Here is a 14,283-nt window from a genome sequence, read left to right as displayed (position 1 = left end):
CTGCAAAGAAATGAGTTTAAATTTGCCATTTTTTATAAGGAAATCTGAGACAGAAGTTTCAACCGAATGAGATTCCCTCAATGCTGTCACTGCCCCCAGGCCTCGATGAGACCACTTACTGGGAGTGGTTTTGAGCCAATTTTCAGCTCAATAGGGGTCAATAGAAATCTAATTATCCAGCTAAATGAGACTACTTCAACTAGTCCCACCAAGATAAACCACTTTATCTTGATTCCCTGGGGTGGGTATTTCACAGAGGCAGAGTTCAAGGAGAATCTCTCTTTCGAGGAGCTTCTCAAGTGCTTTACTTCATGGCTCACCCCCAAAGTCAGAGAGAGGGAGAAAGAGAAAGAGTTTCAAGGTTCCTCTCATCAATAACACATTAAAAACAACAACAACAATAACAACTTTTAAAGACAAAAATTCTGAACAATGAATGGCCAAAATTCCAAAAGCCTATTGATAAAGAATGCTATCACCTCCTGAATGAGAATGCAGAATATGACATAGTTAAGGCCAAGGTAGGAATTTGTTTTGCTTTACTACATATATTTGTTTCAAGGATTTTGTTGTTCTTTTTTTCTTTTTTTTCCTAGTGAGGGGACGTGAAGGTGAGGAGAGAAAATAAATGCTTGATAATTTAAAAAAAAAACTAATTTAATTTAAAAGACAAAAAGAGTAGAAGTAAGTTAGAGACATGTTCCATGACCTTCTCTATAAGAACACTTTGAAAAAGATGTGAATAAGAAGAAAAGAATGACTATTATAATGCTCAGAAATAGTAGTGCTTTTGTAAAACACTGTATGTAAATTACCTCATTTTAACCTAACAAAAAACTTTTGAGGTGTTAATACTAACCATATTTTACAAATGAGGCAATAATGCTTCAGTATACCACTGCTCATTCAGTGGTATACCATACTCATTCAGTATACCACTGCTAAAAAAAAGTATCCAGGGTAGGATTGGTGCCAAAGGTTTTCTGACTCCAGATTCAGCATTCTATTTACTATGCCCTATTGCTTTTAGCAACAAGAGAAAAAGTTTCCATTGTATAATGTGTAGATTTGTGTCTCATCCTTTGAAATGTATAAAGCTCTGACAAAATGTTAAATAGTGTCTGAGGCAAGATCATTTATGAATTGTTCCCTGAATTCATCTCACCCTTTCCTCTTTTCCTGACCCAAAATGATCTTGGTTATGGGAATTTTCATAGCAATTTGTTCATGTCTTCTTCAGACTTATTTCTTTCTATTTTGTATTTTTCTTCCCTGTGTATAGGTTTTTTATCTCCATTTGGATAATTTCTTATTTTTATTAGCATATCTTAGTGCCTTATAAATAGCAAGTGTTAAATAATGGTGTAGTTGAAAGGGAAATGGATTTGGAATAAGACCTGGATTTGAATTCTAGAATAATAGTGTTGTCAGTGGCAAGATACCCAATGTATCTGAGCCTCAGATTCTTCATTCATAAAATAGGAGTAATAATACATGGTTTTTAAGGGTTTGGGAGGTTTGCAAGTCAAAATGTTGTTTGAATGTGTTATAATTAGTTTGCTATATTGATCTCCTGAAACTCAAAAAAGATACAAACTCAAAACTCAAGGAAAGAGGTTTGTAAAGAGAAAAATAAGTAAAAGCAAGGTAGGAGAAAGGAAAGGAAAGGAACATAAAGCCAAGACAAACCCAAGAACTTATATGAACACAATTATAATTACAAGTGTTACAAAACATTTCTCACACAAATAAAGTCAGATCTGAACAATTGGAAAAATATCAATTGTCCACGGCTAGGCTAAGATAATATAATAAAAATGATAATTCTGCCTAAATTGGTCTACTTGTTCAGTGCCATACCAAACTACCACAATGTTATTTTATAGAGCTAGAAAAAATAATAACAAAATTCATCTAGAACAAAAGATCAAGAATATCAAGGGAATTAATGAAAGAAAAATATAAAGATGGTAACTTAGCAATACCAAACCTAAAACTATATTATAAAGCAGCAATCATCAAAACCATTTCCCTACTAGCTAGAAATAGAGTGGTGAATCAGTGGAATAGATTAAATATACATGATACAATAATCAAGGCCCATAGAAATCTAGTATTTGATAAGCCTCCAAACTCCAGAAGTTCCAAACTCCAACTTCTGCAATAAAAACTCACTATTTGACAAAAATTGGTGGGAAAAATAAAAATAATGTCAAAAACTTGGCATAGCCCTTCATCTCACACCCCATATCAACATAAGATTAAAATGGATATATAATTTGGACATAAAGGATGATACCATAAACAAATTGGGAGAGTAAGGGATAATTTACCTATCAGATCTGTGGAGCAGGGAAAAATTTATGACCAAAGAATTAGAGAACATTATGAAAGACAAAATGGACCACTTTGATCACATTAAATTAAAAAGCTTTTGCACAATCAAAACCAACAGAAACAATATTAAAAGGAAAGTACAAAGCTGGGGGGAAATCTTTACAGTCAGTATTTCTGATAAAGGTCTCATTTTAAAAATATATAAAGAACTGTGTCAAATTTATAAGAATACAAGTCATTCCCCAATTGATAAATGGTCAAAGGATATGAACAGGCAATTTTCAGATGATTAAATTAAAGCCATTTATAGTTATATTAAAAAATGCTCTAAATCACTATTGATTAGAGAAATGCAAATTAAAACAACTCTGAGGTACTACCTCTCACCCTTTAGACTTGCTAAGATGACATGAAAAGATTATGATAAATGTTGGAAGGAATGTGGGGAAACTAGGACATTAATACATTGTTGGTGGAATTGTGAAATGATCCAAGCATTCTGGAGTGCAATCTAGAACTATGCCCAAAAGGCTATAAAACTGAATATACCCTTTCACCCAGCAGTACCATTATTTGGTCTATATCCCAAGGAAATTACAAAAGAAGGAAAAGAATCCACTTGTGCAAAAAAGTTTGTAGCAGCTTTTTTTGTGAGAGCAAATAATTGGAAAATGAATAGATGCCCCTCAGTTGGGGAATGGCTGAACAAGTTGTAATAAATAAAGGTAATGGAATATTATTGTTCTATAAAAAATGATGATCAAGCTGATTTTAGAAAGATCTGAAAAGATTTACACAAACTGATGCTGGGTGAAACAAACAGAACCGAGAATATATTATATACAATAACAGCAAGAATGTGTTATGATCAACTATGAAAGACTTGGTTCTTCTCAATAGTTCAGTGATCCAAAGCAATCCCAATAGACTTTGATAAAAAATGCCATCTGCATCCAGAAAGAGAACTAAAGAAATTGAATGTAAAGCAATACATGCTATGTTCACTTCTTTTTACTGTTTTTTTTTTCATCTCTCACATGGTTTTTCCCTTTTGCTCTTATTTTTCTCTACCAACATGATTCATAAAGCAATGTACATTTAAAATAAATAAATGAAAAGGAAAGGAACATAAAGATTGAATGTCAAATTAATGTTCATACAGAAAGTGGGAAGTGTGACAAAAGTTAATGGGTAAAATAATTTTCATTCTCAAGTAATGTAGAAACAGACTGTTTAATAGAAGTACAAAGTGGTAGATTTGGAAGATCTAGAGAAAAACCTTTTCCTCATCAGGGATTCTTTTTCCCTTTCAATGGAAAAGCCTGAGAGAGAGAGAAGGGAAAGGCATTTCAGAAGATATTGTTCTGGTAATTATTAATGCTTCTCTCTAGATCAGTAGCCTAGATTGCTTAATAAAGTCAATTAAAGCAAAATCCACTTAATTATTCTTGGAGATTTAGACCAAATTCTCACATGATTCTTTCTTTTTCTGTGACTGAATTAAATAAATCAACAGATTGCTTTAAAAAACCTTAAGTGATTTCTTACTCCTGCCAAGTATTCCATGACCTCTTCAGGCCCACACCAAAGACTTTTTTTTAACTTAAAGAAGCTCCACTGTAAGACACTATTCTCCTAGTTAGTGACTATTTTTCCCAGAATACAATTTCAGGAAAGCTCCAACCATGCTACACCTTACTCTCTTATCTTTCATCATCTCTTCTATAATCTCCATAGAAAAAACTCTCAAGTATAAAGAATCCACACATAAGGAGAAGTATGGCCCAAAGAAAGGTAAAATAGATGTCTCTAACCTCTTCTATGCCCACTCTTCTCCAAAGTGAGAGTAGAGGAAGGGATTCATTTCTACCAGAGAAGGAGGGTAGAAGCAGGAAGTTAAGTCCAGAAGCTTCTCAGAAAGAGAGAAGTCTAGGACTAGAATTACATTTAGTCCCTTAAATATTATTACTCCAAAGGATATCATCTAGGGGTCCAATCTAACTTCTGATCTTTGTCATCATTATCAAGGGGAAGGTGGATCTCAAGCTTTATATCCAAGGTTTGAGGTTTTTATCCATCTAAGATGAATTCCACAATGAATACACAACAAAGAGCAAAAAAAAAAATCATTTTTCCAAATTATAGGAAGACAGAAACCAGAGAATGTATGTATGAGGGAATACATAATAGAAAATACATAGTTAAGAAGCTCTCCCATTGGCAGTAACATAACTCAAGAGAGTCCTGTATTTCACCCAAGAGGAAATATGTGGCAGTCTCTAGTTTGGTAAACTGGGATTGGGGACATTAAAGAAACTAATAACTTCACTCATTTCTTCCCCGAGTTCTTTCCTTCAGTAAACTGAAATGCGTTAACCCCTACTATGTTCTCTCCCAAAGACACAAGCTGAAAGCATCCAAAGGATCTTAAAGGATCCAGGGGAGGGGGGGGGGGAAGTAGAAGAAGGAAAAGAAGGAGGAGGAGGAGGAGAAGGAGAAGGAGAAAGAGGAAAAGCTTTAAGGATCCTGAAGAGGGCTAAAGCTTGGAGAGTCACAAAGGGAACCAGCCTAGAGAGGTAAAACTTTTCTTGCCTCTCACCAACTCCTATTTGCCTTTCATACAAGGCAGAGCATTTATCTCCACCAATATGGAAGCAGTCCCATGCCAATGAGCCTTAGGATAGAGTTACATCTCTTTAACAATTATCTTTCCCAAATCACTTTTCTTTCCCACTCACCTTTAGGTATGAAACTATAAGCCACTGATAATCATATCAAGCCTGTTAGTGCTTCTGGATGAAGTGTGTCAATTTATTACCCAATGGCCTTATTCACAATTCCAGATAATATTCTTAGTCCAGTGTTCTCCTTTCCTGCCACTAATGGGGATGGATAGAGGATGGATAGAGGATTCTTCCACATTAGAATGCAAGTTACTTGAGGGTGGGGCCTATTTTTGCTTTTGTGTTTGTATCCCCAATCCATTGGCATAAGCTTGGCCCATAGTAAGAGCTTGTTGATTCTATTTCATTCATTCATTCATAATTTATATAGTTTGCCTTTCCTATGCATCAAAGAATAAAGTGCAAAATACATCTTACTCATCCTTCCTTCCAACTTGCTACAAATATTTCTGGAAACTTAAAACCAACCACCTGATTTCACATTAAAAGCAATCTGATCTGAATTGAAGTAAATGAGGGATGATGATTCATTTCTACAAAAAGCTTAAGGAGGGACAATCATATTATTATGACATACACTATTGCAAATTTATAAAATACTTTGTATAGTGCTTTAAGGTTACACAGCACTTTCTTCATGTGCATTTAAACAACTCTGTGATATATATAGTATGATTCTATTATGTTCATTATACTAATGAGAGAATAGAGTCTCAGAGAAGTACCTATGGTAAAATCACATAGCTAAATGTGACACCATTACTTAAATCTCTTTTATATTTAAATTGAATGTTCTTTCCTTTACATCAAAATACCTCTGGTGCTTCCTTACTCCTAGAATACTAACAGAGAAAATGAGCATTAAGTTAAAGTACATTTGTTTAAACATAAGAAAGAATTAATAGCGGAAGTAGAAGTCATGTGTAAATAGTAGGTAATTTGCCTCAAAGAAAGAAAAATTTGAGTTTAAATCCATTCTCTGACCTTAAGCATGTAATATAGTTTTAGAACCTTCTAACAATTTTTTAAGAAAAGGAACCCATCTGAAATGATACAGGAAGTTTCTTCACAAAAGTCAGGAAGACCTGAGTTCAAATTTGGTCTCAGACACTTAACACTTCCTACCTTCCTAGCTGTGTGACCCTGGGCAAGGCACTTAACCCCAACTGCCTCAGGAAAAAAAAAAGATGAAAGAGAATTTCCTTGTTATAATAAAATACTGCAACAAGCTATATAGAGGAAAATTTCTATTGGAAATCTTCAATAAGTAAATTCAATTGTACCTAGTTAAAGGTAGCAGGATTGTTGAACCAGTAAATCACTTGTTTTTCTTTTTGAATCTAGTATTCCATGATTATAAGAAATTTATATTCTATTCTTAATGACATAAGAACACCTAGAGAGAGATTATTAAGAGGCATATTCCATAGCATTAAGTTTTGGAATGAGAAAAAAACCTACCTGGTCCAAGAGCACTAGGTTCCATTTTTAAATCATCAAAACCAAAAAATGATCTAAAAGAAAAAGGTGCCTCAGTTGTTGACAATTCAGGATTAGTTACAGTGACTACTTCAGAATTTCCATGGCTTGTCTCCAATTCCACTTCTGCCTCCTTTTCAAGAAAGAAAGAAAGTGGAAGAGAGAAAAAATTTTCAATTCTTTGATGACCCTCTGTCTAGTGATTATCCTTAGGCTATTTTTCAATAAGTAAATCCTGTGACTTTTCAAGAGTGCTGTCTGTAACTATGCTAATGCAACTACCATAAAATTTTAATTTTGAAGACAATTCTAAATATTGGCATTCCTCTAAAAAAAAATAATAATCTGGTCATTAGACATATGCCCTAATTAAGGGTGAAAATAAATGCTTGGTGCCGTTTCTCTATGTGTTTTTGTCCTCTTAGCTACCATTATGTAACAAAGTCTGAAGAAGAACGTCATTTCCAACAATTACAACAGGATAGGTTTTTTTTTTTCCTTAATCAAGGAATTCTATCTTTTCCCAATTGCAGAGATCAAGAACAATTGCATAGCTATAATTTACGCAAATTTAAAACATTTTAATAAATGTTTGACAGTATCCTTTATCACTTTAATTTTGTATTCCCTTTGCTTTAGAAATGTTTCAAATCAGTTTTTATTAAACTATATAAACATATAACAGGGAGTCTGGGACTAGACTTGGATGATTGGCCAGCCCCGTTCCCTGTTGCACAAATTTAATCTTTTAAAGAAGTTAATCTTTTTTAAAAATACACAGTTCAATTCCAAATAAAAACAACATACTGATATTTTCTTTTTCTCCTTGTTCATTCTATCTTTGTGGAATATCCAATGCAACTCATGAATTTATCCTGGCTGATATTTGCAGCTTATTATTAGCATTCAGCAAATTATTTAGAGGAAAGAAGAAAGGAAGGAAAAAGGAAGGAAGGAAAGAAGGAAGAGACAGAAAGAGAAAATATGTGGAAGAGAGAGGAAGAGAAAAGTAGAAAAAGAAAAGAGAGTATGTGTAAAATGCTTTTTGAAATGTAAGACATGAGTATAGAAGTTTTTCTCTCTCAATTAGGTAACTGAGTGTATAAACACTGAGGATTATAAGAAATTCTTCCTTTCAAAGATGCGTCATTGCCCACCCCCATGTTACTCACCATTTCTGGAGAGTCCATCATTCAAAATAAAAGGGCTTTCCTTTTTCATTATAAAAATCAACTCAATGAGAAACTAATCTAACAAATTATTCCTCTTTGGAAATATTTTCACCAATTCACTCAGCACTGCAGGCTCAGTAATTGTAGCAAATGACATTATTGCTGTAGACTGTGAAATTTAAGCTATCTACGGCTATGGATATCTGATAGCCTAGATGGCAGGACTACAGAAATGGGGAAGGCAAAAGAAAAAAAAAAGACTGCCTCTTTTTCAATTAGTGTGAGCAGGTAAGGTAACCGAATCCTTCTAGGGACCTCTCAAAAAAAGAATCTTTTGAATAGAGTGTTTTCATTTTCATTAAGAATAGCATAGTTTCCTAGGGACAATGCAATGGTAGTTTCTCACTAAAGGTGACACTGAACTTTTCCTCTCCCTTTATTTAACTGATTCAATAAAAATGGTGCTACATAGTACAGGTGTTAAAATTTATAGTTAAAGGCTTAGAATCTTTACCCAACTACTCAGTACTCATACTCTGTGCCTCTGTCCTCTCTGGTAAAAATGAGGCCTTGGACTAAATTATCTCAACAGACTCTTCTATCTCTATTATCTGCAATCAACAGACCCTTCTATCACTATTATCTATAAACTACAGTATACATTTAAAGTTGTCTAGTATATTCATGGAAATATTAGGCACTAAGACAAGACATAAAATTTCCTCCTATGATAAAACTAAATCTCTGATCTCAAGGATCTTACAGCCTAATGTAGCAGCTCGTGACTAAAACAAAAATAAGTGAATTGGTATGGATGTCGGCCCCCATCCCCAGATTGTTCTCAAAATGACATAATTTAGAAATTAGATGACATTTGAGTCCAAGTCTATATTTCTCCTCTGTAAAGAGGCAGACTAAAGGAATTATATCATATCAAAGCCTCATTATATATAGAACTTGACAAAGCAAATTATATAGATATACAATTCAGTCTCTTACTTCATATACGTTTAAGTTCATACCCATTCAGCTCCTCCACCTGTGAGCTACATTGGAAAAAATATCAAATGAAGAATAAAAAGCCCCCTACTGGATTGTGAAGATGTGGGTCTCTTATGATCATATTCTGTCTATCTTCTGCCTAGTATGAAGCATCCTATGAGGAAGAGAAAAAATACCATTGCAACAAGTTTCCAGCCTTAGCTTAGTCTTTGGGAAGGAGAATATCATCACTGCTTCTGTTCCAATTTTTTGTTTCTTCATCTGAAATGCCCTTTTCTTCAAAAGAACTCCAACCTGATGTCACAATACTAATGACTAAAAATCACTCTGAATGTTTCACCCAATGATTAAACAATAATATCTCTACAATATTTCTATACGTCTTTGCAGATTTTGACACTTGTCTTTTATGTTCTCTTCTGTCTAGCCTTTCCTGATCCTCTTTTCTCCTGGTTCTCCACCTATGTATTTGATCCTTCTTTTTCAATCTCCTTTGCTCAATCCTCATCCACGTCATTCCCAGTAACTAGAGGTATCACATAGGGTTAAGTCTTGGGCCCTCTATACTTCTCCCTCTGTATTATTTAACTTGTAATCTTATTATCGTCCATGGATTCAATAATGATTTCGGTGCAGATTGTCAGACCTATTTTTCCAGCCCCAACCTCTCTGCCAACCTCTAGTCTCACACCTCCTTTCAGACATCTTGGACCATATGTCCAATAGATATCTTAAATTCATCATGTGCAAAATGGAACTTATTATCTTTTCCTTTAAACCTATCTCCCTTAAATTCCCTTCTACTACTTTGGGTACTACCATTCTCTCAATCTTTCAGGCTCACAACCTTTTTGTCATCCTCATCTCCTCACTCTCTCATTCCTTCCCCTATATCTAATCTGCTGTAGATATCTTTTGATTCACCTTTACAACATCTTTCTAATATATCCTTTTCTCTGATACTGCCACCACCCTGTTGTACTCATGTCTGGACTATTGCAATAGCCTGCTAGTTGGACTCCCTGCCACAGGTAGTCACATCCTCACTACAATCTATCCTCCATTAAGCCATCAGAGTAATTTTTCCCAAAGCTTGCATTAACAAAGTCAAGTGATTATACGTACATTTTAGAAAAATCATTTTGATAATTGAATGACCAGGGAGAAGGTGAACAAGACAAGATAATAAGATACTCACATCTTTATTTCCTACTTCTACTAGAATCTAATCAACCTTCTCCTCTTACTGGTAGATAGTCTGATCTCTCAGGCCAAGTAGAAGTCAATAAGAATTGTGATGTCTCATCTCAGATGTTTTTCCCTTTCATCTGGGTAGGATTCTAAGTGCTTACCATATAACAGATGGTGCATACAACAATGCATTTTGATTGATTGATTCTTTGTTGCTCATTAAGAACAGTGCTCCTAGATGCAATTAGATGGCATAGGAGATACAGTACCAGCCCTGAAATCAAGAAAACCTGAGTTCAAATCCAGCTTCAGACATTTAACATTTCCTAGGTGTGTGACCCTGGGCAAGTCATTTAACCCCAATTGCCTCAAAAAAAAAAAAAAGAGAAAGAAAAAAAGTAAAATTAAAATATTTTTTAAAAAGTGGTGATCTTTTTCTTTATCTAGATGTAATCTTCAGTCTCTATCAACTTAGTGATTGGTATCATGGTGATTTTTCATTGAGATTTACTCTCAAAACACATTCACATAGTCCTGATAAGTATAAAACAGGATAAATTGGGCTCTTGCTTGTTCATATAGACATTTCTTGTTCCATTATTATAACTGATTGCAATTACATGGTTGTGTTGAGGTATGAGATTGAAGGTTGAGAGATCCCTTCTAACAGCAATGGGGTCCCCCTTGGCTGGTCTCAGGTTTTGTGAAAGAATTCGCAAACCTTAATAAATACAGGCATGAGATTTGTGGCAAGAATGGATTTATTTACGCTAAGAAGACAGCTTTCTTAGCAGGCAAACTCCTGATAGGAGTTAGCAAAGATGGGTTGACAAACCCTTGGTTATGTCAGGTTAATCTTGACTTGGAGCTGGGGAGCCATTTGAGTGACTATCCCTCAGGCCAAGATTTCCAATTGAATGAGATTATTTATCTGGGAGTTGCTTGGAAAGCCCCTCGCAGAGGCCTGGAGGGTTTGAGAGTCAGGAGAGCCCTCTCTCCAAAAGAGGGCACAGTTTACATCAGGGCCCCCCAAAGATTAAAAGGGACACAATTTACATCAGTTGCTAATAAGTTCACTTGGTATTCATTAACATCATTATTTTAGTTTACTATTATAATCATTAACACATCAGATACTGGTTTTTTTCCCTACCAAAAATCAAATGTGGATCAAATGCAATATTTGTAAAAGGAATTAGTACAGTGCTTGGCATATAATAGGTACTTAATAAATGCTCTCTTCCTTTAGTCTTCTATTCCTCTCCTCTTTCCTTCCTTCCCTTTTCTTTGTTTTCCCCAGAATCAACTACAGGAATCAAGGGACATGATTTTCAGAATTATAATGCATTCCATACTCCTATCCTCCTGATTAATCTACAGTTTCTAGCAATCCAGTATAAAGATTTAAATATTATGAGGGGATAGTTCTTGCTTTAAGAGAGGAAAAAATAGAATGTAATTCTTTTAATAATAACAACTAACTGCTTTATAAATATGATCTCATTGTATCCTCACAATAATCTTGTGAGATAGATGCTATTTTGTTCCCAATTTTACAAATGAACACAATTAAGTCAGCATAAAATGGCTTGCCAAGGGTCACACAACCAATAAAGATTTAAGGTTATATATGAATTCAGACCAATCATGATTTCAGTTCTATTACTTTATTCACTGTGCCACCTAGTTGCTTCGTGATATTTTACCTGGATGTAATTTACTACACATGCAAGCTGCAATTGTGGAAGTGGGGGAGGAATAGGAACAATCCTGATGGAAGTCTCTCTTCAGGAGACATACTTTAAGCCAAAGATTTTTCCCCCAGCTAGATAAAAGAAAGATCATGTTCACTGCTTCCTAAATTTGTGTTTTTGTAATACAGAGAGAGGATGAGAAACCTCTGAAAAAAACAAAATTTAACTGGATATAAGATCACCCTCCTGGTTTGTCAACCAACATAAAAGCATTTTATGAATTCAGTTTACTATTTGTATATTCAAATATTTGGAAGTTTTGTTCTTCATGGGGTGTGTGTGTGTGTGTGTGTGTGTACCTGTGTGTGCATGCTTTAAGATTTGCCCCCAAAAAGAAGTCTGGAAGAACTAAGACTTAGATTTTAATCTCCACTTCCTGAGCTAATTTCATTTTCTCCTAGATGGCAGTTTGCTTTGCATTAGGAATCTCTGGGTTTTCCTCTATCAATCTAAGAGAGGATAAAGGGAGTAGTGATCTCAAGAAAGATCACACCCTGGCCAGCCACAATGATTTCTGATGAGCAAATATTCTATCAGAGGCAAACATCTATAGAAAGAAAGAAATACAAAATTTATGTAAAATACATAAAAGTAATATCCAAAGAATGGGGAAGGCACTAGAAAGTAATGAAGAGGCATCCAGCTAGATGAAAGAGGCAACAAAATTAAGCTTTGAAGGAAACTAGAGTTTTTACAACAGAACAAAGTATGGAGTATCTTAACAGACATTAGGAATAGCTTGTACAAAAGTGAATTAGATATGAGTTTTGTGTACAGAGAATAGCAAAGAAGCCAGTTTTATTATAACATAATATGCATGAAGGAGAAATTTAATATATCTAAATCTGATGGAAACCTAAGGAATCTATTGCTACACATGTTTTCCTTAGGGTGAATGAAATGTTTGAGGATTAAGTAATTGGGAAAAATCTTTTATTGTCAGTTTTAGAATAGGAATTTCATTCTTCAAATTTTTAAAAGTGGACAAAAATTGAAGCTGGGCCAAAGTCAGATCTCTCAAACAAATTAATCTTTTGGTATTATTTTCCAAAGAAATAAACACAGTTTTAACTCCCTTAGAAATAATTTGTTTCTCAATCATTAAAACTCTGCCATCTTCTTTCCCACCCATTGCAAATATGTGTAGTCAAGCAAAATAAATCTTTAGGATGATTATACATATGTAGTTCATTCTATACACCAAGTCTTTCATCTCTCTATAAGAAGGTAGGTAGCATATTTTATCATTAGTTCTTTGAAATGTCATAGGTGCAAATTTATTCCTAACTTTTCCATTTGTTTTTACACTATTTTAGTTATGTAAATTGTTTTTTTCCTTCCCTCTAATTTCTCTTCTTCACATTCCTTTCTCTACTATTCCCATGTTGAGTAAAATGTATTTCTGCATACAGCTGTGTGTGCATATCCATTTCTCTTTTAAAAAGTTCATATGAGAGAACACTTAAAAAATCAGCTACTTCTCCAATCCCTTCTCCATTGTTAAAATAGATTTCTACTTGCGCACTCAGAGTGAGGTAATTTTTTTTATCTTCCTTTTTCTTCTATCACTAGTGTATTCCTCTTCCCCTTTCCATTCTTCTCTTAAAGTCATTAAGATATAACAAATTGACTCCCAGGTCTTTTCTAATTAGACTTCCACTATGAACCCTGATAATGATAGGATTCAGAGGGGACACATTATACTCTTCTCATAATAGAATATAAACAGTTAAACCTTGTTTAATTTCTTATTATTGTTTCTTTTTTTTATTTTCTCTTCACTCCTGTGTTTGAACTTCAAAGTTTCTATGCAGCTTTGATCTTTTCATCAGAAATGACTGGAAGTCCTCTGTTTTCCAACTTTTAAAACTGTGATTCATGACCCCATATAGTATCTTATAACTGAATGTTACAGTCATGAAATTGTGATTTTTTTTTGTCAGTAAATGTTTAGTAGTTGATTTGTATATCTATTTTATACATCCATATACCTGGGGTCATGTAGAAGTTCCTCTGGCCAAAAGGGGTCACTGGTAGAAAAAGTTTAAAAAGCCTACTCTATTTTATTAAAAGTCTATTTCTCTTCCCTCACCCCAACCCTTTCATTACACTCACTTTTCCTGGAAAAGTTGTTTTTTGGTTTTGGTTTTGGTTTTTAAATTATGAGCTTATTTCCTTTGCCTCCTAGAATATCATGTTCTAAACTCTTTCTTTCCTCATTATGGGGCTGCAAAATTAAATGTGGTCTTGATTGGCTTTTTAGTTTACAAATTCTGTCTACTTGCAGTACTTTTTTTCTTTAAACTGGAAGCTCTGGACTTTGCCTTTATGGAAGAGTTTTCGTTTTTCTATTTCTTTCAGGAGGTGATGAGTAGATTCTATTTCCATTTGCACTCTGGCTCTATGACATCTGGGTAATCTTCTTTTATGATCTTTTGAAATATGATGTTTAAGTTCTATTTTTTAACATGATCTTCAGATAATCCAAAAATTCTTAATTTTTTCTCTGTTTTCTAGATAATTTATTCTTGCTCTAATAAATATTAAAACATCTTTTTTCAGTCTTTTGACTTTGTTTTAATATTTCTTGTTGATTGACATCTGTTTTATCCATTCTAATTTTCAAGGAATTTGTTGTTTGGCTGAGTCTTTGTATTTCTTGTG

The 14,283-nt window shown here is 34.1% G+C and overlaps 1 protein-coding gene across 1 annotated transcript in view; it reads right to left on the bottom strand.

Annotated features, from left to right (window-relative positions):
- TMPRSS3 (transmembrane serine protease 3) overlaps nucleotides 1-7,690 on the bottom strand; it is a 58,082-nt gene extending 50,392 nt beyond the window's left edge. Inside the window, exons 1-2 of the mRNA XM_012544362.3 lie at nucleotides 7,673-7,690; nucleotides 6,483-6,633 (exon numbers count right to left, since the gene is read on the bottom strand). Coding sequence (XP_012399816.3) covers nucleotides 6,483-6,633; nucleotides 7,673-7,690 — 169 coding nt within the window. The remainder of the gene's footprint in view (nucleotides 1-6,482; nucleotides 6,634-7,672) is intronic.
- Between the last annotated feature and the right edge of the window lie 6,593 nt (nucleotides 7,691-14,283).

This window comes from Sarcophilus harrisii, chromosome 3 (genome assembly GCF_902635505.1).
Source record: "Sarcophilus harrisii chromosome 3, mSarHar1.11, whole genome shotgun sequence".
NCBI lineage: Eukaryota > Metazoa > Chordata > Mammalia > Dasyuromorphia > Dasyuridae > Sarcophilus > Sarcophilus harrisii.
Note: the sequence above shows the minus strand (reverse complement) of the source record. Positions and strands in the feature narration are given on the sequence as shown.